The following is a 24,673-nucleotide window of genomic DNA, read 5'->3' on the forward strand; positions in this document are numbered from 1 at the left end:
ATTTGTTTTTAATGTGTTCACAGAATTCTGCAACCCTCACCACTATTGAGCTAATTGCAGAACTTTTTTTTTTACCCCCCAGAAGAAACACCATACTCATTGCAGTTACTCTTCATTCTGCCACCCTCAACCCAACCCTAAGCAACCACTAATTTATTTTCTGTCTCCGTAGATTTGCCTATTCTGGATATTTCATAAAAATGGCATCAGGGTTCATCCATGTTGTAGAATATATCCTTTTTATGTCTGAATAATATTCCATTTTATGGATATATCACATTTTGTTAATGCATTCGTCCATTGATGGACATTTGGGTTGTTTCCACTTTTTGGCTACTATGAATAATGCTGTTGTGAACATTTGTACACATATTTGTGTGAACTTGTTTTCATTTCAAAGGTGGATCATGCTGAGTCATATGGTAACTGTACGTGTCACTTTCTGAGACACTGCCCAACTGTTTTTCAGAGTGACTGCACAATTTCACATTCCCACCAGCAGTGAATGAAGGCTCTAATTTCTCCACAGTCTCACCAGCACTTCTTTTTATGTGTCTTTTTGATTATAGCCGTTCTGGTGGTGTGGAGTAATATCTCATTGTGGTTTTGATTTCGTGTTCCTAATGACTAGTGATGTTGAACATTGTATCATGTGCTTGTTAGCCAATTTTATGTCTTTGGAGAAATGGCTAAATCCTTTGTCTACTTTTTAATTGGATTCTGTGGTTTAGTATTGAGTTGTAAGAGTTCTTAATATATTCTGGATACAAATTGCTTAGCAGATATATATGATTTGCAAGTAATTCTCTCATTCTGTGGGTGTCTTTTTACTTTCTTACGGTACTTTTTACAGCACAGAAGTTTTTTATTTGATATAATACATTTATGTCTTTTTTTCTTTTGTTGCTTGTGCTTTTGGTGTCATATCTAAGAAACCATTGCCTAATCCAGTGTTACAAAGATTTTCTCTATATTTTTTTCCAGGCTTTGCTTTTGTAATTTTAACTCTTACATTTAGGCCTATGATCCATTTTTCCTTTTTTTTTTTTTGATATGGTATGAAGATGAGGGTCCTGCTGTATTCTTTTGCATATGAATGTCTGCTTGCCTGATCACCATTTGTTGAAAAGACTCTTCTTTCTCTCTTGAATGGTCTTAGCATCCTTGTTAAAAATCAATTGGCCATAAATGTATGGGTTTATTTCTCAACTCTCAATTCTATTCCACTGATTTCTATTTTTATTCGTATGCCTGTACACAGTGTCTTGATTACTGTGATTTTGTAGTATGTTTTGAAATTGGTAAGTGTGAGATCTCCAACTTTATTCTTCTTTTTCAAGATTGTTTGCTTTGGGTCCTTTGCATTGCCATAAGAGTTTAGTATCAGCTTGTCAATTTCTGCATTTGGTGGATATTCTGTTCAATCGGTAGATCAGTTTGGGGAATAGTGCCATTTTAGCCACTTTGAGTTTTCTGATTGTGAATGTAGGATATCTTTCTATTTATTTATGTCTTTAATTTCATTCAGTGATGTTTTGTAGTCTGTAGCCTATGTCTTGTGTTTCTTTTGTTAAATTTATTCCTAAGTATTTTATTCTTTTTGCTGCTATTATTAATGGAATTGTTTTTCTTGGTTTCATTTTCAGATTATTCACTGCTAGTGTATAGACAGAAAACTGATTTTTAAAATATTACTTTGTATCCTGAAAACTTGCTTGATTTTGCATGTTAGATTAAGAGTGTTTTAGTGGTATTGCTAGTATTTTCTATATACAAGATCGTATCGTCTGCAAATAAGAGGTAATTTTACTTCTTCCTTTCCAGTCTGGATGCACCCTTAAGTTTTAACCTTTTTCTTCCTTTCATTATTTTAGCATAAAATAATGTTTCCTAAAGCATAGTGATATATTAGCTAACTATATATATATGGTACATGTATAGACATTTTTCACATTGTAAGTAGTTAAATACCTTAAAGTGTATTAATTTTATTTTCATAGGTGTTGAAAATATGATAGTTCATAATTTTATGGTGTTGGCTCAAATGTCACTTTATCAGGATGTTCTTCCCTGAACATCCTATTTAAATAGCAGATATTCACTCACCCTCTATCTTGCTTCGTTATTTCTTCCTACCACTTATCCCCATGCCTGTTGTACACAAATGTACACTGTGTATCAAACGTGTGATGTGTGCACTTATCGTCTATTTCCGTCCACTGGGACGTAAGCTCCATGGGAGCAGGGACTGTCTCACTCTTTGCTGGATGGCAGTGCCTAGGACATGGGTACTCAGTAAATATTTGTCCGATGAATGATTAATTGTTTAGAACAAGGTTAAATATTTTAAGAAAAGCGAGTCAGTTTCAAGTTGATTCAAGAAACATATTGTCTGAATAGTTGTTCAGAAGGCATGCAAATACGGCAAAATTCATAAAGGCTGTGTGGCATGCCAGGAGTTTGGGAAACTCTAACTTAAGAAATGAGAAGAAGCAGAATGGAAAAGGAGCTTTTAAAATCATTTTTCTGAAGTGATAAGTTATCTGTTAGCTCACAGACCCTTCCCCAACCCAGATCAGGGATCCCTTGTGGCTCTTAACCTATAACACATGAAATTAAGTATATGTGGGAAAGTGGTTCCTGCTACCCACCACAGAAACCCTGCTGGCACTTTTGGAGGTCATCTGGAAATGTTTGAGGTACTTTTGGCTGCCCATGGAAACTTGGCTTATAGATCATGTCTTCTTTGCAGGGCTCTGTGTTTGCAGAGAGCAGAAATGACCATGACTGCCAACAAGAATTCCAGCATCACCCACGGAGCTGGAGGCACTAAGGCCCCTCGGGGGACTCTGAGCAGGTGAGTAGGGGAGCACTGCTGGGGGAATGGGGCTCACTGGAGGGTAGCATCAAGGGACATCTAATGGCCTGTGTCCTGGGTAGGATTCCTGCCAAATGGAATTGATTATCGTCATGATTCTGACAGTCATCCAGGTGAATAATCTGTGCCAAGCTCTCTACAAACAGTGACATCTCAAGGCATTTTTTATGCCCTCTTAGATTTTGGTTACTCATCTATAAAGTAATAATACTACATATCCCATAGAGTTTCTGGAGGATTAAATGATATAATAATGTATAAGTGCTCAGATAGTGCCTCACCAAAGCAAAGCAAAACAAAACAAAACAAAAAACCACCCAATAAACGTTAGCTCCCTCCCTAGGATGGGACAGAAGCTTTCAGAGCTAACAGATAGATGTGCAGCCCTCACTGGGGCCTCTCAGGTTTTGGCCAAGGCTGGATGCTGATGTCCTAAAATAACCTCTTTTATTAAAGCCACATACCTTTCATAGCCTCTCCTTCTACTGAATCTCAGGTGGACAGATGTGGCTTTTGGAACCTCAGCCACCAGAATGGATAGCTGTGAGAAGGATGCTCATCTGAGACTGGGACCAGGCTGGTTCCTTCCTGGATGTCTCGGCTGTGCACTGCCAGGTGGAGTCCAGCGGAGTGTGGCACACTCAGGGCTGGCCAGCTGCAGTCGTAGCTGTTTGGTCTGTTTAGACCTGGAGTCTGGATATGGCCGGTAGATTGGGGCACAGGATGGATACCCTGGGGAGTGACTGACATGAACGAGGCAGGAAGAATTCTGTATACCACACGTGCAGAGTTTGGTCCCAGTGGAAATGGTCAGGATGGACTGTGCCAACTAAACAAAAGTTGTTCAGTTCTGGCTTGTTAACTAAGTAAGAGCTTGGGACTTAGACAAATTGAATGTCCACTCTCTGGCAGCAAGAGCAGTAAGAACGTCCCCTGCCCACACATTCCCTGTAAACTGGACTAGAGGTGCTTGTGTACTTGCTTCTCTAAACTGGATGAGGCTAAGAACGGCCGGGACCAGCTTCCTGGGTAAAGCAAATAGAAAAATAGAACTCGCCCAGCGCACGTTAGTGGCCGAGGCAGAAACAGGTCTAGATCTCAGTCTTTGTCTTCCATTGTCTGCTTCTGAGGAACCGCTTTGCTGGGCTCTCCTCAGTCTGCTGGCATTTCTTACTCTGCGGTCTGACTGTGACTATGTTGGCAGATGGAGACTGGGAATTAAGGTTCCCATTTTTTAATGTGAGACTGTAGGGGTAAAATAAACATTATATATGATTGTATCATATTATTCTTAAATTAAAGGAAATAGTATATTTAGAACCTGAATTAGAAATTACCGTACCCAGGAGCTCTCAACTCCTTCAGGCATTCTTTTTTTTTTTTCTGATTTCCACTGCGTGTGGGGTGGGATGGGGGTGCTGTGTTTACATGAAGTCACAAAGCAGGATCAGAACTGCTGACAGGCACGGCAGTTTCTATTTGCAGTACATAGCTACATGTTTTAAACATCTTTACAATTTGCTCTTCTTTAGCTTCCCAGCGTGCTTGCCATCATAACATGACGCATGGTATTTGTAAATATCTGAACCTCTGATGTGCCTAAAAAAGCCCTTTTCCCTCTGAGTCTCCCCTTCCTTCCTGCCACATTTCCGCTTGCCTCCCTTCCTCCCTATTTTTCTGGGCTTTGGGCATGGAGTCATAGGCCTCTGTGGCTAGCTTCATCCTTCTCTCAAAGGCCACAGCTGGACTGTAATTGCTATTTCAAAAGTGTCATCTGGTGGTTTCTGGCTGCCTTCACCCCCCAGCCACATCTAGGCGGTGTTCTCTGGGCTGAGTAGGGCAGTAAGTCACCAATTCATTTAGGAAGTCGTCAGTGAACTCTGAGGGCTCTCCTCTTAGGTGCTGGACTCTGTGGTGGACAGTGGGGGATAAAGAGGGATGATCCATTCTCTTTTTTTAAGTTTGGATTGATGACCTTGGTACCCAGATTTCTTAGTCTGACCTTTCAATAGATGTTTGGCTGTGACTTGGAGCCCTGATCACTGCCAGCCCAGGAGTCCCAGTGTCAAAAGATTCCCAAGTGTGACCAGAACTTTGGGGAGTGCAGGAGTGCTAGGGCCTTGGGAAGCTGGGCATTTCACGCTCTTGCTGCTCTGGGGACCTTCACAACATCCACATGGAGGCAGAGGAGCTCAGTGATACTGAGAGGCATTTGCATCTAGCTTTAGGGGCGGGGGACTCTGGGGTATGAAAAACTGGTGGGGAAAGGCACGTGGGACCCTGTGGAACTGCTAGGATATGTATTTGCAAGACTGTATCCTTAATTTGAATAAGACTTCACCTGTGCCACCATTAAGCCAGTTTGGGTTAAGTATCCTGGATTCCATTCCATTATTAGGTTTTTATGGGTGTTTTGCTAATTTATTCTCTTTCTTTTCCTTTACAGCCCAGTCTTGATTTGGCAGGATATGTAGGAGGAGGAAACCTAAACCATTCATTTGCCCCCCAGAGCTTTGCTTTTTGCTGTATTTTGGTCTTCTGGAGCAGGTTTCCCTTTCTCCTTGTTGGTGAGGCCAAAGGGGAACAGTGCTTCACTCTTAGCAGCTTCACCTCCCCACAGGCTGCTCCCACTCCAGCGCATAAGATTTGGCTGCATCCATTTTGGGGTGTGGGAGATGAGATTCTCAGAGTTCCTCTGAATTCCAGAGGTCAGGCTTTATGATATTAGTGTTGACCTGGGTGGGACTCAAAGCAGCTTGGTGACTTGTAAACAAGATAGTGTTATATTCGGAGCTACTTCAGCTACCTAGATGGGGTGAACTTTGCCACTTGTTGCTCTCAGGAGATTTCACTTGTGCTGTAAGGCTTGGCAGGCACTGGGGGCTGTCTCAGAAGATTTGTGCCTGCTGATTTACTCAGCAGGTTCTTCACTATGAAACTCCAGCATTTGGGTCATTGTGACTTGGAAATAAATGCAGGCTGTCACAATTGTGTTCTGGGAGCCTTACTTCTGGACGGATGGATGTATGGGAAACTTGAGTGTCTATAAAAGTGTAGACTTCTTCGGGTCAAGGACTGACTGACTTCTGTTTCCTCCAAGCCTGGGACAATAGAAGACTGCACATACTATTTTGGAGTATGAGAGGTGGAGGGGGTCTTGGGATGCATTTGGCTCAATTACTTGATGTTATGTATGAACAAGCTAAAGTCCATGCAGGTGGTTGACAGTGGAACCATAATTTCAACTCACATTTGCAGGTTTCTGTGCAAAGGGAGGCCTTGGTTTATGATATGGTGAAATCCGAAGAGGTTTCGAGGCCCCCCTGACAAAATGAGTAGAGAGTTGGAGCCTTTGCCATAGACTTCAGGAAGAGGGTAGGGGCTTGCAGAGAAGAAAATCTCCGGAGAGTAGGGGTTATGGGTAGAAGATGCTGTTGCAGAGCCTGTCCTGGCCACAGCACACCAGACGGACCTGTGGCCTTAGGGGCCTCCAGTCACCTGGGATGCTTTCTAGAATCTAACTGTGTATCATCAGTATTATCTGATTATTTACTGCTGCATAACAAATGACCCTAAACTTAGTGGCTTTAAACATTAACGGCCATTTATTTTGGCTCACAAATTGCAGTCTGGGTAGGGCTCAGTAGGGAAAGCTTATCTCTATACCTTGTGGCATCAGTAGGAGTGGCTTGAACTCAGGGAACCTGTTTACTCACTAGATTACCAGGTTATTACCAAGGGTCTTAAAGGATACAGATCAACAGCCAGGTGAAGAGATACAAAGGGTGAGGTCTCTAACAAAGGAGCTTTTGTCCCCATGGAGCTTGGGCCTGGCATGTTGGCAGGTGAAGCATCCTGGTTCACCAGCCTGGAAGCTCTCTGAACCCTGCCCTTTTGGGCTTTTATGGTGGCTTCATATACATAGGTGTTATTGATTAACACATTGGCCATTGGTGATTGAATCAACCTCTGACCCCCCTCTTCCCTCCTCAGAGGTGGGAGGTGGAGGGACTGAAAGCTGCAAATCCTCTAATCACAAGGCTGGTTCTTCTGGCAGCCAGCCCCCAACCTTAGGTGCGGTCCCAAAGTCGCTTCATTAACATAACAAAAGACACCTTGATTGTTGTCATCACTTAGGGAAATTTTAAGGGTTTTATTAGGAGCTATGTGCCAGAAGTGGGGAAGAAGACCAAATATGTGTTTCTTACTATAAATCATAGCATCACACAAGGGGAGAGAAAACAGTTCCACTTGATGAGAGAAATATCAGTATCACATTGTGAGATGGGCATGTGAGATGGGATATGTTGTGGTCACTGTCTTTGGAAAATACCAGCTGCCCCTGGTCTGCTCTCTGGTCACAAAAATTCACATCCTTCCCACATGCAAAATACACTAAGTCTCTCCTCTAAGATCCCAAGCCTTATCCCATTAATAGCATCAGCTTGAAGTATAAGATCTCATCATTTAAATCAGGTCCAGCTAAAGATGAGAATGTTTGGGTACAGTCCCTTTCATTGTGTGTATTTCTTTGAGTACTATTCCTCTTGATCTGAAGACCTATAAACTAACAAGACTATATATATGCCACCCAAAATACACTGGTAATACAGGCTTAGGGTAACCACTGAAGATACTTTTCAAAAAGGGGAAAACTGGAGGCCACTCAGCAGTTACTGGCCCATAACTGCATATATTCATTGAGACACATGTTGCCAATTCCTTGAGTAGGTCTTGGTCCTACTGCTTGAGAGTCATTTTTCTTGTCTGTAGCTCCAGGGCTTTTGGTTCTACCCTCTAAGTCATTCTTCCTTTTTCATAAAAAGTAGCCCATTCTTGCAGGTGAGTAGTTTTCTCCATCTGCTTCATGCCCATAATATTTCAAGGGTCCAAAGTCTTCCTTTCATTTTATACTATCTGTTCTTTTCAGTCCAGCTAATATACTTCCTTTAGAAACTTTGTGGGCTTCTTATGAATCACTTTATAATCCACTGCTCAGTAGGCAAAAGGCACATGTACAGATCACTTCCGGGTGATTTTTCCCTGTGAGATTGCTACGGGACAATGGTTCTTAAGAGTTATAGAAGTCTTATTATTTACAGAGGATCTGCAAGGCTCACCCTTAAGAATCTTAGAAAACCTTTGCCTGTCTGTCTGTAAGATTCTATGAGGCAACAATTTAAATCTTTTTTTTAGATCTTGAAAAAGGATCTTTCAGTCCCACTCTAGATTTTTTAAAAAAGATTTATGAGGGATAATTAAAGTACAATAAACTTGCAGTTTAAGGTATACAGTTTGATAAGTTCACACACACACTGTGTAACCTTTATCACAATCTGGAAGCCATTTCTTAATTTGAGAATTTTTTTTCTTGTCTAGAGAGACAGAGAATAAAACAGGTTTTATTTTCTAACACACAAAACCCTTTCTCATTTATATTTCCTTTAAATTTTGTTACAAAACTGAACAGTTTCCTTTCTGGCTCACCTCTTTTCTCTTTTACTAGAGCCCCTAGAAGTCATCAGTTGGCCCCTTCAGCACTCTGCCCGGAAATGTCTTTGGCTGGTTCATCTAATATATTAGGTATATTTCCTATTTCCCGTGTTACCACAGGTGACAGAGTTACCAAACTTTTCAACATTATGAGGGTACCCTTTCCTCTAACTTCTAATAACATTTTCCTTATTTTCCCTGAAGCCCCCATCCCCGCAACAGGCATCACTCGGTCCCAAACTCAGTGTTTCAACAGCACCCGACTTTTAGGTACTGAAATTGGTGCCATTTATCTACTGCCACATAACTACCCCAAAATTTATAGTGTAGTCTTTTTTTTTTTAAGTTTTTTTTTTTTTGGTGGGGGTATGTAATTAAGTTTATGTATTTATTTATTCATTTATTTATTTTTAGTGGAGGTACTGGGGATTGAACCCAGGACCTCGTGCATGCTCTGCCACTGAGCGATACCCTCTCTCCTCTCAAAATTTATAGTGTAAAACAATCATTTTATTATGCTCACAGACTCCGTAGAGACTGCAGGGATGGCTGGTCCCTGCTTACAATGTCTGAGGACTCAGCTGGAAAGACCTCAAAGCTTAGGGGGACTCAGTGGCTAGGGGCCGGTGTCTCCTGGAGGGGTCTTACTTCACATGTCTGGGGGTCCATGCTGGCTGTTGCTGGGACCTCAGTCAGGACACCTATGTGCCCTCTCCACAGGGCCTCGGCGTCCTCACAGCATGGGGGATAGGAAGTAAGAGCTGCTGGTTTCTTGAGGCCTGGGCCTAAAAAGTGGCACAGATTGATTTCTACCATGTTCTATTGGTTAAGCAGTCACAGAGCCCATATTCAAGAGAAAAGATCATTTTGACAACAGGCATGTCAGAGAATTTGGAGACCATGTTTAAAAACCATATAAATGTCTTTAGCATGGTTTCCTGGAATTACATTTCTCTCCCTCTTGGCTTTGCATAGTGCCTGGTTCTGCTTGAACAGCAGTCCCATTTTTACTGGACTAGGGCACTGGGGATGTTCCTGTAAGGCATCATTTTTACCTGCCTCAGAGAGGGCTTCTTTTCTTATAAATACTCTATATTCATTGCTGCAGCATCCTAGAGGGCTTGGGATTCCCTCCCAGAGAGGAGCTCAGCAGTCCTTTTTGTGTTTCCCTAGAAATCATCTGGGGGGCAGGCAGGAATGGCTTTGGTAGAATCTTAGATGTGCTTTCTGGAGGCAAAAAGATGACTCAGTTTCTGCTCTGACCCTAGCTACCATTCTACTTACTCTGACAAGCTGTGAGTGGCTTCAGGAGTCTCTGTAGGTAGTGGCCCAGGTGTAGCCCCACTTGGAGGATGAGGCTGTCCTGGACCCTGTTGTGGGCTTCCAGCCATTTGAGATGAGGCTGCTTTGGAAACAGGACGGTCAAGTTGTGAGTGTCACTTTTTTTTTTTTAATTTTTATCAGGACTGTCCCAGAGTGGGATGTCAGCTTCTGAGCTGAGCCCCTGCTCTGGCTTGGGGAACAAACTTCTGGACTTGCTGATAGGACTCAGCATCTTTCCTCCCTTTCCTCCTCTGAGCCTCAGAATATGGCCTTGGGGGAGTGCAGTGAGAATGCCACCTCCAGAGTTGGGGCGGTCACTTAGTGATGGGAGGATGCTGATGCCCACTGAGCTGACAGGGCCCACCTTAGTTGATCATCCCTGGAATGGTGGATGGCCACCTCCTACGCAGCTTCCTTTGAGAGTGGGCAAGACACCTGCTTGGTAGGGACTAGACATATTGGAAGCTGGACCCTGTGTAACCTTAACCTGCAGACAGGCTCACTTCATGGCACCCACAGCTCATCTTAGTGTCTCTGTGGCTATTTCCTGGACTCCCAGGAATCTGCCCCAATTACCCCAACTTGGTCTTCTCCCAATACTGATACTTTCAGAAGCTCTGTGGCCAGAACATGCTGAGTTCAGAAGTGTCTTGTCATCAAGAACTGAAGATAGCCTTCCCTCCAAAAAAGTCCCTGGGTGAACTTGACAATACATGGGGCACCCCTTGGCATGAATGCTTCCTGCTATGTTACTGAGAACGGCCCAGGTCACTAATGACCGAGGGTTGGGCCATATTCTTGTGAAATAATATCAGAGGGAAGGACATGTATTTTGTACTTTTAATTCTTTCTTTCTGTCTATGCATACACACACACACACACACACACACACACACACACACACACTGCTTTCTGTTTAAGTTTGTTTCTCTTTTCATACCTTAATTCATGCCCTCTCTGTCCTATCCTAAATGCATAATTATCTGCGTGTGCGTGCATGTGTGTGTGTGTGTGTGTGTGTGTGTGTGTGTGTTTATGCGCCTCTGTTAAATTTCCTTTGCCTTCTCCCCCCTTTCCTTCTCTCTTTCTCCTTGGATCTTTCATCTAAGCCCCCTCTCCTGTAAACCTCAGTTTTGGCCCGTCACAGCTGCAGCGTTGGCATCTGTACCTGTATGGAGCAGCAGAGCTGGCTGCCTGTAGACGAGGCAGTGGCACCAGTTTCACAGTGTGTGATTCCCCAGGGCTAAGCGCTGAGATTTTAGAATAAGGAGAAGGAGGTGAAAAGAGCAGAGTCTTAAGTGTCTTTTAGCTGTTTGTATTTACTTTTCTTTTATATTTCTTCTGTCTTCATGGAATTATTAATGATGTTCAGACACTTTTAAAATTTACATCATCTTATACACAGCTAGTATACTAAGGTGAGGGTACTCAGAGCAAGTTTTCACTCTGTCTTGTAGATGGAGAACCTGAGGCTCAGAATTTAGGTGACTTGCTCAGGAGCACACCCAGGAAGTGATGGAACCAGGACCAGAGCAGAACTCTAGAGGTCTCTAGACTCTTAGTCTAGGGTACGAATTTTGCCTTATGGGGGAGGGTTTTGGGGACTGACAGCCATGCTGGGTGGCACTAAGTGCTTTGTGTGCCTTTCTGTGTTGTTCTTCCTGTCACATGGCACAAAGAGGGAGGCGGGGTGGTCTGGAAACAATACCCTGGGTAGGCATAAGGAGGCCCAGGTTCTGATCATTTATTTTCTATTCATTTATTTAGTCATTTAGCACAAATACATTAATTCTTACTAAATTCTAGGTGCCGTGCAAAGAGTGGGGGATATTAAGATGAACAAGACAATGTCACCACCTTTAAGTAGGTTCATTGGTAGTCTAGTAAAGGAGGAAGGTGAGGAAATACTATAGTCCAGTAAAGTGTTACAAGTACCATAATAGACATTTTTCCGGGCATCAAAAATTAGACATCTCTACCTGAGCTAAGCAGGTGGAGTCAAGAGAAATTCCATAAAGGAGCTACAGAGATATCTAAATGGACAAGCCAGTACTCCAGGCAAAGGAAACAGAATGTGTGAAGGCCTAGAGTTGTAAGAGCAAGGAGTCTGATGTGACTAAGAGTGTGAAGTGGGTTTGTTTAGAAGAAAAGACAGTATGAGATGATGAAGGAAAAATAGGAAACCAGATCATGAGGGGCCTGTGGTCCCTGCCAGTGAATTTGCATTTCATTCTGTAGACAGTGGAGAGTTTGAAACATGATGAGTTTTGTATTTTAGAAAGATGTCAGAAGACAAGGGGATGGGCTGGAACTGGGTTAAGATCCAAGGCAGAGAGAGAAATTAAGAGATTATTGTAATAGTCTCGGTGAAAGATAACATCTGAGTCAAGCCAGCAGCAGTATCAGTGGGGATGGCGAGGAGAGGGACAGATCTGAGAGACGTGAAGGATTTAGAACTGATAGGACTTAATCATCACGTGGATCATTGAGTTTGAGGAGGAAGCTGGATCCAGATGCTTGAAGGCGGAGTATACGAAGAACAAATCTGGGCCTTTTCTTCCCTCTGTGGAATGAGTTGGAAATCCATGCAGCAGTCAGGGCCAGGGATGAAGGAAGAATAAAGCCGCATGGGGATGAGATTGTGTGAGAAGACACTCGCCTTGGTGCATGGGAATGAGAGCAGATGGGCTTCTTCAGTCTCGGGCCAGCCCTTGTCGGGGGGGGCACTGGTTCCCCAGCCCCCTCACTGCCGGCTCACTGCTCCCTCCTGCACTTGTCCTCTTGTCCTGCGTTAACAGCTTTTCCCTCTCTGCTGGGTCGTTCCAGCCATCATTGAAGCATGCTGTGCTGTCTCTGCGCAGCAGAATGCTGTTACCCCCGTTCCCCTCTGACTACCACCTCATGTCCTTGCTCCCCTCTGAAAGAATTGTCTGAGCTCTTTGTCTCCACTTCTACTCTTCCATGTTCTTGAATTCCTTCCAGTCAGGCTTCCCTTCCTACTTCTCCACCAGAATCTCTTTTCACCCTGCCTCCATGTGGCTAAATCTGATGCTCATTCTGTAGTCTTTCCCTTACTCAGTTGTTGGCAGATTTGACTTAGTTAATCACTCCCTAGTTCTTGAAGGTCTCAGGCTATCCCTCCCCATGGCTTCCTCCCTCCCTCACTGCGTGCTCTTCTCAGCCAGTCTGCTTTACTAGTTCTTCCTCCTCTGCCTGACCTCGAAACACTGAAATGCCCCAGGGTGCAGCCCTTGGACTTCTCTAGGTACACTTGCTCCCAAGATGATCTCATCTAGTCATAGAGTTTTAGATAATATCTACATACTACTGATGGATCCCAAACGGAAATGTGTAACCCTGACTCCTTTCTACTAGGTGCTCGGGCCAAAAGCTGTGATTCATCCTTGACTTCTCTTTGTCTCTCATACCTCTCCTCCACTCCGTCAGCAGAGCTGATTGGCACAGTCCTCAAAACAGATCCATCTATGCCGTTGCCGTTCTAACCCAAGCCATCACAACCTCTCGTCTGGACTGTTACAGTGGCCTTTAGTAATCTCCCTGCGGCCGCCCCTGCATCCCTGCACTTCACTCTCTGCTGCCGAGTCGGAGCATGTCGTTCTGCTCACGCTCCTTCAAGAGCTTCCTTTCTCTCTCAGACTAAAAGCCCAAGTCTTACTGTCGGTCCATAGATTCTCCGGTGCCTCTGACTAAGCTCCAGCCCACTCCTCCTCTTCTCCCTCCGCTCTCGCTGCACCGGCCCCTTTGCTGCCCCTGACTGTATGCAGTGGCATCAAGCCTTTGCCCTGCTGCTCCTTTTGCCTGGAACGTTCCTCCCCTGGGTACACACACTGCTGACTTCCTTAGGGTTATGTTCACATGGTCCTTGGCAGAGGGGCCTTCCCTGATCTCCCTCACTGTTAAGCTCTATCCCTTTACCCTGCTCTATTCCGCTGCACCTGCCCCATAACCACCTCACAGGGTTTTTCTTGTCTGTTTACTCAAAACAGATAAAGCCGTACTGTCTCCCTCCACCAGAATGTAACCTGTAGAGAGAGACTTTGTCTATTTTTAATCTGCTGATCCTTAATGCCTGAAATAGTACCTGGTATAGAGTTGGTGCTCAATAAATACCAACTATATACCAGGTTGAATGGCTGAAGAGCCAAGGTGTGTCTCAAGCCTAGTACAGCTATCACAGTGTGGCCGGCGGGGTATGTGGCTTCCTTTGTTCCTTTGTTCAGGGTTCAGGGAAGGTTGGCCAGGAGCTGTCCCAGGAACCCTGAAGAAGTGAAGCTGGAGACTCACAGTGGCAGATGGGAGACCAGCCCCCAAAGAAGGCTTTGTCCAGGTGCTTGGCTTCCTAATGCAGCCTGGGTCCAGGCACTGACACTCTTGGCCATAGTTTTCCCTTGTGCAACAGGGGGAGGATTATCTTTCTTTCACTTCCAACCTCAGTTTGAGGAACTGGGAAACAACTAGAGAGTGAAACTGAAGTCCAAGAGGAGCACGCTTTCCCATTTATGCCAAGGAGATGCCACTTGTTGTGTAAACTCATTGTCACAAGGACACAAGCATCCTGACTGCTAGCCCCCAGTGTGTTCCTCCTTAAGCCTCCCTGTGCTCTAGGTAACAGAGTCTCCTGGCCCCTCCTTCAACCTGGGAGCAAGCACCATTGGAAGCTAATTCTTGGGATTGCAGAACTAGCTTCGTTTCCAGGCAGTGTGCAGGGGAGACTCCCAAAAGAGGGCCAGAGCCTTGAGTAGAGAGAGAGAGAAGAAGAGAGATACAGTCCAGACCTCCAGACTTTGGCAGCTGGTCTGCAGGGAAGCAGAGGAGAGAGGCATGGGGATGGAAGGCCCAGGGCAGTGGCCTTCGGTTGGATGGGGCGGGCCAGTTACATGCAAGCTCTGCCTTCCCCACCTGCATCGTTTTACTATTGCAGTGTAGCAAACCACCCTAAGACTTAATGGCTTAGAAGAATCTATTATTTTTCACATTTCTTTGTGTTCACTGGGCAGTTCCTCTTCTGGTTTCCCCTGGGCCCACTCATGTAGCTGGGTTCAGTTGGGTCCAAGATGACCTCACTCATGTGTCAGGCTCACGTGGTGGCTGGCTGTCGGCTGAGGTGCCTCTGTTATGCTGCGCAGCGCCTCTCATGCTCTAAAAGACTGGACTGGCATTTTTATGTGACAGTCTCAGGGCAGCATTCCAAGTGTGTGAAGGTAAAAACTGCAGGGCTTCTTGAGGTTTCAAGTTTTGGAACCCAGGCAACTTATTTTTCACCATATTCTATTGGTCAAAGCAAATCACAAGGTCAACCTAGATTCAAGAGGCAGAAGAATAGACTCTGCCTTGATAACGTGAGCTGCAAAGACGTTATGGCCTTATTTAGTTTACTCTTTTCCCCTCCCACCCCAATGTTTAGAATCCAAGAATAGAGGAAAACTGCTTTTAAAAGTTTGCCGAGTAATTATGCTGAATTATCAGCTGCTTATTGATACTAGTAATCATTGAGCTAAGACTGAGTACTGTGTGTTAGCCACTGAGCTCAGCACTTGATGTGTATTGTCTGTATTCCTTCCAACAGCCCTCTGAGGTATGTGTTCCTTTTAACCTCTGTTTTACAGATAAGGAAATTGAGGCTTAAGGAGTTATTTGCTCAAAATCATGTAACTTGTTAGTAGTTATGCTGGAACTTAAACCCTATGGCCATGGTGTTCTTATCCTCTATTGAGAACAACTGAAAAGCTTACTGATGATTATTTATAGTCATAATGAGTTACAGTGTATGACATCATTTCACATCCATAGTCTCATGTGCCCATTACGACAAACTTGTGATGTAGTTCGAATAATTTTGAGGAATTGAAACTGGCAGCTTAAAGGGAGTACATGGCTTTGCCCATGGTTGTGTCGTTAATAAGAGGTAGAATCAGAAACATATGGTGAGATGCAATGAGTTTTAACCCTTGGGAGCATTGGAGCCCCATGAGGGGAGGGCCTTATCTGTGACCTTGGAGTGAGTGCACGCTGCCCTCTCTGTGATGAACCCAGGGGTGCCTGGGCTCCAGGGCAGCATGGGAAGGCCTCCTTTTCTCCCCGAGTTGCTGGAGCACATTGGGCCTGGCCTGTGTCGGGGGACTGGGCGAGGAGCACTTGTAGTTCTGGGCCCCAGATCAGCAAAGCTCTGAAGACCAGGAGCTTTAAAGGAAAGGACCAGTCTCTTCTTTATTTTATCCTTCACCAGAGGAGAAAAACTAAACCTCAGTTAAAGCAGACTCGGTAGTGAGAGAATTTCTTAACTTGTGGGGACTTCTCCATGTTCGAACTACTGAGGGAAGTTATAGACTCATCCTTTCTGAAAACATGGAAAGCATGCTGGAATCTAATGGACCAGAGGTCCTCAGCTTTTTTCTGCCTGCCTGTTGGAGATGTGTGCCCCGCCCTCCCGGCCCCGGTATGGGGCAGTGGCTTCATGGCTGGTGAATTCTCACCTTGAGAGTTGAGGAGGCACATCCCTAGGGGAGCATATATCAGAGTGTCTGGAGAGATGAGGCACATGTGTTTTGAAAAGGTTTCCTAAGAGATTCTGAGTCTCGTTAGGTACTGGCCATCTCTGGTTAGAATTCAAGCTGCATGAGGATGAGACTTTTTGTCTCTGGTTTATTCTTTTATCTAGCACCTAGGGCCTGGCACATCGCAGGTGCTCACTAAGTATTTATTGAGTGAATAAACACATGACAAGATTGTCCTCTATCAGAGGCGTCTTCTCCCGCCTCCAATTGAGAATAACTGAAACACAGAGTCCTTTGTGCAGCCCAGACGCTTGTTGGCTTACAAGGCGGGACTGATGACTTTTTGCATCCATGGTTCTGTGAAATAAACGAGGGACCTTTCTCCATTGTGAGTAGGTCGGGCTCTCCCCAGGCTCAGGCTTGGCATGTTGCCCTACCACTACCTACCCTAGGGAGAACTGAGGCTTACTCTTTTCACATCTCCTCGCTGAGCAGTCTCTTTGGTCATCGGCTTGGCTGGGCACCGAATTTCTCTCATCTATGCCCATGTACACGTGGGATGGCTCTTGTTTGACTTGCCCTTTTAAAAACAACTTAAGCATGTTGAGGTTTCCTGTTGATCGGGGGCAGCCAGAGGCTATGACCCAACAGGGAATTGTTGGCCAATCCCTGACTCACCCGAGCTGCAGTTTTCTGTGTATGATCAAGCGGTGACAGCAGCCTGGCTCAGGGGCAGCTGGCTGCTTTCCATGGGTGGCATGGTGCTCTGGAGCCTGCGAGGCTGGACCGCCTCGCTTTGAGGGCCATGGCATTAGGGTCAGGTAGACCTTGGTAGCATGCAGTGTTGGCAAAGCCCTCCTGTCTTTGAACTGGAACGGTTTGGGAAGAATTCTGAAAGTTGACAGTGATCTTCCCAGTAGATAACGAGAAAAGTGTACTGAGGAGGAAGTATGCTCGTGGTTCTCTTCAGTAAGCTCACCTTTCCCTCTCCCTGTCTTTCTTTCTTTGTCATTCACTTCCAGACAGTGGGTATGTGTCCCTCCACCTGGGAGAAATTGTAGTCTAGTAGGGAAGACGAAGAGGGAAGATGATACATAGAAATGTTCCTTTTGAGACAGGACTGTGCCCAGTGCTGTGGGGTTTCTGCTGAGCTGTGTCTGAGGCCTGGGCAGTTCACAAAGATGGCAGAAGCCACTGCTTCATCTTTAGAGCAGCAACATAGTGTAATGTCAGTTCCTGTCCTGCCTTCACCACGTACTAGCTGAGGACCTTGGATGAGATATTTAACCTTTGTATGCCTCAGTGTCTTTCATTTGTAAAATGAGGATAATAATAAATGATGACCTGACAGTTTTGTGAAGATTAAATAAGTAAACATATGTAAAAACATTTAGTTAGAACTCTTCCTCTTATTTGCTAAGATCTGTGTGTGGATTTGGATCTAGGAAATGGCTGATGCTTGTTTGATGTGATGCACTGCTGGAGGCTGGAGCGGCTAAGGAATAGGTCTTCGCTCCCCACTAGCCTCCTCATTGAGAGAGTGGAAAGCACTCTTTCTTTTTCTTTTTCCCCCCAGGGAAAGGTAATTAGGTTTATTTATTCATTTTTTTTAGAGGAGGTCCTGGGGCTTGAACCCAGGACCTGGTGCATGCTAAGCATGCGTTCTACCACTTGAGCTATACCCTCCCCCTGGAAAGGACTCTTTCTTGAGGGGCCTCCTGATCCTTTTGAGACCCTCAGGGATCTGAATCTGATCAAGACCCAAGCTCAGGTGCAGTGTCTTCTGTCTGGTAGCAGAGCCTCCGGGGAGATGGGGCTAATCAAAAAGACAGATCGAAGGGCTCGAGTGCATATCTGGGGCTACTGAGAAAGTGGCTTGCTGGAGATGCTTTGTAGCAGTGCGTAAGAATTGATCATTAGCATTTCTTCCCAACTCCATATCCAGTGAGGTCCCATAAGTAGCTTGAAATCAGCCGCAGTAGGAATATTTATAATGTGGAAATTGGAAAATGCTACAGATCTATGCTTTCTTCCCCAAAGAGTCGATTATTAGATATTTAGCAGCACACCACTGGTCTTACTGTTCTCTAGTTGGCAGATGTAGACTCTTGGGATGCTCTGACCTGTCACAGAACTGGCTTCTGGTACAAACGGTACTCAGGATCTCTGGGCATGAATTGGGCAGGGAGGCCTACTCGGTTAGCCTGCTATCAGTAAGGAGCTTTTTTTTTTTTTTTTTTTTTTAAGTCATACATATTGTATGTTGACACACTGAGAAGGGTGAGGGGCATTTTCAATAATACATTTTAGAAAACTGTTCATTATTTGGCTAATGTTTATCTGAGTATAAGATCTAGAAAACAAAACAAGGAAGCATTGAGCGCTGAATATTTTCACGCCCAGTATCCAGAAGGCCCCTTTTTTTTTTTCCCCTCCTGTTCATGGTTATTAAGAGAGCATTGTCCTTTCTGAAGATGCCAGTCCTGTGATGAGGCAGTTGAAGAGGTTGAAGCTTAGGGCGTATGAAATAGAGCTGGAAGGAAGCATGCTGCTGTTCCGTTGGAAGCAACAGGGAGTGTAGGCCTATAGAACACTTCTTCCTTGAGGACAGCTCTGAAAGGTACATGACTTGCATGCGGTACTTTTAGGAGAGGGATGCTGAGCTCTCTAAGAATTAAACACAGTGTTGTCAGGCCACTCACTGCCATTTTCTCTTCTCTTCTCTTCTTTTTTTTTTTTCTCCTAGGTCTCAGTCAGTCTCTCCCCCTCCAGTTCTCTCCCCACCAAGGAGTCCCATCTACCCGCTCAGTGATAGTGAAACGTCAGCTTGCAGGTACCCAAGCCGCACCAGCTCCCGGCTGCTCCTCAAGGACTGGCACCCCCGTGATCCTTCACCCCACAATCCTCAGGCCCCCTCCCCAGACACTTCACCACCCATCTGTCCCCTCAAGGCCACCAGCTTCGGTTATTTGGACGGAAGCCCTTCAGTGTGCAAGAGAGAGGACCAGAAGGAGAATGTCCAGGGGGCAGCCCAGGATGTAGGGGGAGTAGCTGCCTGCCCCCCCCTCGCCCAGAGCACTCCGTCCCTGGGGCCAGCAGTGGGCCCGCGGAGTGTCTTTCTGAGCCGCACTGGCCCCCGTGCCCACAGCCTGGGCATCCGGGAGAAGATTTCAGCATGGGAGGGTCGCCGAGAGGCTTCGCCCAGGATGAGCATGTGTGGAGAGAAACGGGACGGCTCTGGGGGCGAGTGGGCAGCCAGTGAGGGCTGCCCCAGCGTGGGCTGTCCCAGTGTGGTGCCGTCCCCCTGCAGCTCTGAGAAGACCTTCGACTTCAAGGGCCTCCGGAGGATGAGCAGGACCTTCTCCGAGTGTTCCTACCCTGAGACCGAGGAGGAAGGAGAGGCACTCCCCGTTCGGGACTCCTTCTACCGGCTGGAGAAACGGCCAGGCCGGAGTGAGCCCAGTGCCTTCCTCAGGGGGCCTAGCAGCAGGAAGGAGAGCTCAGCAGTGCTGAGTCGGATCCAGAAAATTGAACAGGCCCTGAAGGAGCAGCCAGGCCGGGGACTCCCCCAGCTCCCTAGCAGCTGCTACAGTGTAGACCGAGGGAGAAAAAAGACTGGGATCTTGGGCACCTTGGAGGAACCGACAGGGAGCTCGAGTGTGAGCGCTGGCAGCCTGGCAGGAGGAGTGACCGGAGTTGGGGGGGAGGCGGGCCCACCCCCAGAGAGGGAAGGCAGTGGCTCCACTAAGCCAGGGACCCCTGGAAATAGTCCGAGCTCCCAGCTGCTGCCATCAAAGAGCTCCCCTGATCCCGCTGTGAACCCTGTCCCCAAACCCAAGCGCACCTTTGAATATGAGGCTGACAAGAACCCCAAGAGTAAGCCAAGCAATGGTCTACCTCCTTCACCCACACCTGCTGCTCCACCCCCCCTGCCCTCCACCCCAGCCCCACCAGTCACCCGGAGACCCAAGAAGGACATGCGTGGTCACCGCAAGTCCCAGAGCAGGTAATGAATGCCCCTTCGGGGCCTTACAGCTGGGCACAGCAGCTTTGTTTTCGATGGAAGATGCTAAAGCAGACTGGAGTTGTGGGTCACAGTCAGTAGTGCCTTATAAGTTCTGGAGCACCAAATGATTGTTAGGTGAAACATGAGTCAGGCCAAAAAGAGATTGATGTTTCTTCTGCTCTTGCAGGATATGGATACTTAAACATGAGTGGGAGGGGGAAAACCTTTTTTCCGAGTGCTGTGTGCTGAAGATGTTGGCTGGATTTGGCCTTTGGAGTGGAGTCCTGTCGAGCTTCCTCTATGGGAAGGGTAGGGGCACCTTGTTTGTAGATAGAATAGGCAGTCCCTTGAGGACTAATAAGATCTTAGCCTCATGACTACCTGAAGTGCCAACATTAGAAATTTATTCCTTAGAGTGAAGTATTATCTGAATACTGCCTGTTGTCATTGACTCAGTAGTGTTGATACATTGAACATGATTTTCTCTTTCCTGAGGGCTGCCTGACCATATAGGAACCTGGGCCTATAGGAAGAAGGGATCTTTGGATCCTGAAAAGGGATACTGATTGGAAAAAGGAGAGGAAGAACATATCACCTACTTCTTGGCCATGTCCAGGAAGGACCTGTTTTGAGACTCACATCGGTTTCCTGGTCAGTCCCAGGGTATCTCCACAATTAGAGTGAGTTGGCAGCTGGAGCAGCTGGAGCTGGTGCAAGTTGACAGGCATCTTGTTCTCTGAGTTGGAGTAGGCTAGGAGCCCGCTGTCTTTGCAGGCCTGTCCTCCTTCCCTCACTGCCTTTCACTTCTAACCCAGAGGCAGGTGGGCATTCAGGTTTGTTTGACTTCTGGGGATTCTTCAGTCTGACCCCATACTTCAGGCTTTCATCCAGCATATCCCATCTCATATAGAAACTTTCCTGCCATGTGCAGAGAGGAAGACATCACAAAGGTTCAGACTCATGAGCCAGAAGAGCCCTTGGCTAAAGGTAATCCCATGTTTTGGCTTACCTCAGCATGCCCACTGACTCTTTAAGTCTATAACAGCCTGCCAGGAGTGTTTTCTTTGTCCTTATTCATCCATTTCTACAAATAACCTGTCTAGAGCCTGCTGTGTACCAAGCCTGGTGAGGGGGACGGAGCAAATGAGACGTGGCTCTTCCATTCAAGGAGTTGGTGATCTGGTGCAGGAGATTGATGCACAAATAAATCATAGCTGCTGTGCCATGTGCCCTGATCCCTGTCTAGGTGGGATGCTGCAGAGATCCAGAAAGAGACATCTAACTGGGGGGGTGAGGGAGGCCTCCTTGCAGAGGGAGTTGCTGAGCTAAATTCAGAAGAACAAAAAGCACTTAGCCAGGTGGAAGAAGGGGGGGGGGGGAGTACACCAGCCCGAAGGTTTTACACATGCTCACACTTTCGTCTATAATACACACACACGTATGCCGTACATGGTGGAGCCACTTCACATACGAATTAACAGCCAATTTAAATCTGTGCTCTTAGGAAAAAAAGGATAAACAGTTCAAAAAGTACAGGCTGTTTTATTTGCCTTTCCACACAGTGAACATATTCCCCTGAGGAGCGTAAGATAGAGTTTGTGTCTGTTGTGCCATGTACGATTCCTATATTTAATGTACTTTTTTATTTAAAAACATACAAACCAAATATTTCTTCTGGTACTCAACCAGAGAAAAAGAAATCTGTTTAAAAATCTAGGCGAGAAACTGACTACAAGTCATAACGAAAGACAGTGTGTTGGTCCTCGGCGTGGTACCTTTCTGAGGGATTTTCGAGGACAGTTTGGCTGAACGTGATCTGGGTCATGTTTGCCAACTTGAGGACTACCTGTGTAAGATGTTGACTTCACTGTGTACGTCGGTGAAAGCTTGGTCTCAGACCAACAGCTGTCTGTGGCCAACATTCAAGAACAGCTGTGCTCAGCCATTGGGTTTTTAACTGGTTGAGAAGTCTGAGCCAGAGACAGAGACCTGGGAGTCGTCATGCTAGAAATGGTAGACACTGTGATGGTCGTCAGCGTTGGGCCCCCAGAAAGTGCAGAGTGAGAGAAATAGTCCAGAAGACGGAACTCTGAGATCCTGGCATTTAAAAGGCAAGTGGGAAAGGAGCTCCCTCACAGGAGCCCGAGAAGCAGTTGGAAACTAGGAGGGACTGAGGGACTGTGTCGTAGAGGGAAGGGAGGAGAGGGCCAGTGTGAGGTGTCCAGCTGTGTCGAGGCTGCAGAGCAGCCAGGCAAGCTGAGAACAAGCCATGGCTTTTAGGACACTTTCAGTCCTTGACTTGCACCCCAGGGCCTTCAGGGGGTGTTGTTCACTAAACAAGAGAGAGAAGACTGCATTGGCTGAAAGGTCTGATGGTACCCAAAAGAAGAGGGAAGTGTTAATGGGTGAGAGGAGGGATTCAGTCAGTGCCTTGCCTTCTCTCCCTCCCCAGGAGGGCCCTGCTTTGGAGAGGGAGAGGATGCGGCTGGGGCCAAGCCTTAGATGAGGGATAAACCTCCCTGATGAGGGAGAGGAGGAGAGAGGACTGTGGGCTCAGGGTGTCTGAGAAGCTAACCAGCTGTGGTTTTGAAATTCTTCAGTAGAGGGGAAGGTGACTGAGGGGATGGAAAGGAGTAGGTGACTGGCTGAAGGGAAGCTGGGTCTTGGAAGTAGCTTCTGCTGCAAATTGCCCTCCTGTTCCACCTCAGAGGTGTTGTGATTTGTTGTAAGGGCTCAGCCCCTTCCTGTTTCAGCAAACCGCCCACCACTAGCTGCTTCCCCAACCCCCAAAAAGCCCTGGGCATCATCCGTCCAGTGTTGAGCCCTTAGTGGCTGCTTAGTGCCAGAGCCCTTGCTCGGATACAGACATGATGTGAGACTCTAAGGGCAGATTAGGCACTCAGTTCCTGTGGTAATGATAGATACTTCTCCAAAAAAATATTCTCCAGGGCTTGGAAGCTCAAGTCAAAGGCTCAGATCCTGGAGTCAGAAAGCATGGGTGAGCCCGCCTCTGTCACTTCCTCTCCCTGGGCCTCCAGCTCCTCGGTGGTAAAATGGCGCAATACCTAGCAGCAGCAGCATGAAGATTAGTGGATGACACAGGTAGAACATCCCACATAGCACCTGACACATAGCATCCTTTTCAGCTGTGATGGTTGTTACTGGTATTATTTGCAGGCACCCAGGCTGGGGCCTTTCAGACCATCTGTCTCTTCATTTGGATGGTCAGTTTGGATCCATCTTGACTCTCTACTCTGTAGCTGGTTTTGTGAAGAGGACCTCCAGTCTTTGATGTTGCCCATGGCGATTCCCTGACAGGGTAGCAGGGGTCTAGTTCAGCCCGAATGACTCATACTCTTGTTATCCACAGAAAATCCTTTGAGTTTGAGGATGCATCCAGTCTCCAGTCCCTGTACCCCTCTTCTCCCACTGAGAATGGTACTGAGAGCCAACCCAAGTTTGGATCCAAAAGCACTTTAGAAGAGAATGCCTATGAAGATATTGTGGGTAAGCAGTGGCAGAATGGCGGGCTGGTGATCATGGGTGCTGCAGAAAACAGGAAGCGGAGGGACATTCCCAGGTCCCCCTTCAGACACAGCCCAGCTTCTGGAACTCCTCAAGGAAGTGGGCATCAGAGGAAGCAGCTCAGCAAAGACTGAGCAGCTGAGAGATCAAAGCCTGGCCTTGAGTGAACTGGAACCCAAAGGGCTTCTGGGACCACAAAATGGGGGAAACTACATCATCCCTTTCTTTTATTTTCAAAAGGCTTTGGAGTCGAAACGTGTCCTTCCCTTAGCTCTGTATCCTTAGGCAAATCACTTAACTTTTTTGCCTTTCACTTTTCTCTTATGAAATGATGGTGATGATCTTATGATGGTAACAATAACAATAAGAATGTTAATTCACAGGATTATTGTTAGGATTAAATGAGATAAAATATGTATCAAAGTACCTAGCACAAGGCCTGTTCCTTAATACGTATCTCTCCTGCTCTTCCCTGAAAGTGAGTGATATCAAGAACCATGACAGGATCTGCGATTTCACTCTGCTTGAAGGCTAGCAGGTCTAGCCAGCCCCACTTCACAGGTGCTGGTGGAAGATGGAGACAAAGGACTTTATTGCTCATGGCACAGCAGGCAGCAGGAGCTTGATGCTCACACGGGGTCCTCTTGCTCCCAAGTCCCTGGGGCAGTGTGGGGAGGTCCAGGTAGACATGGTGGGTCTGCATCCCAGCTGAGGAACTCCAAGCTTCAGAAACCCCAAACTTTTCAAGGGGCTGCTAGCAAGCCTGCTCAACTTTGGCCCCAGAAGGAGACATTATCCTCATTATTCTGGTCAGGAAACGGACCTGCTCTGCCCTGGAGGGAGACACTTCTCTGTCTTCCAAGGCTGTGTGCTCTGTAAACATCTTTGAAAAGGTAGTCTGGAACCGTGCATTCCTCTTGCTCAGAAGGTCAG

The 24,673-nt window shown here is 46.3% G+C and overlaps 1 protein-coding gene across 3 annotated transcripts in view; it reads left to right on the forward strand.

Moving 5' to 3' along the window:
- Positions 1-24,673, forward strand: part of DENND2B (DENN domain containing 2B) — a 104,629-nt gene that overhangs the window by 51,436 nt on the left and 28,520 nt on the right. For 2 of the 3 annotated variants that reach the window (XM_010985931.3, XM_010985930.3), the window contains 3 exons: positions 2,753-2,857; positions 18,956-20,215; positions 23,586-23,722. In XM_010985931.3, coding sequence (XP_010984233.1) covers positions 2,778-2,857; positions 18,956-20,215; positions 23,586-23,722 — 1,477 coding nt within the window. In that variant the 5' untranslated portion in view covers positions 2,753-2,777. The remainder of the gene's footprint in view (positions 1-2,752; positions 2,858-18,955; positions 20,216-23,585; positions 23,723-24,673) is intronic. The other variant, XM_031460078.2, reaches the window with a different exon arrangement.

This window comes from Camelus dromedarius, chromosome 12 (genome assembly GCF_036321535.1).
Source record: "Camelus dromedarius isolate mCamDro1 chromosome 12, mCamDro1.pat, whole genome shotgun sequence".
NCBI classification, from domain to species: domain Eukaryota; kingdom Metazoa; phylum Chordata; class Mammalia; order Artiodactyla; family Camelidae; genus Camelus; species Camelus dromedarius.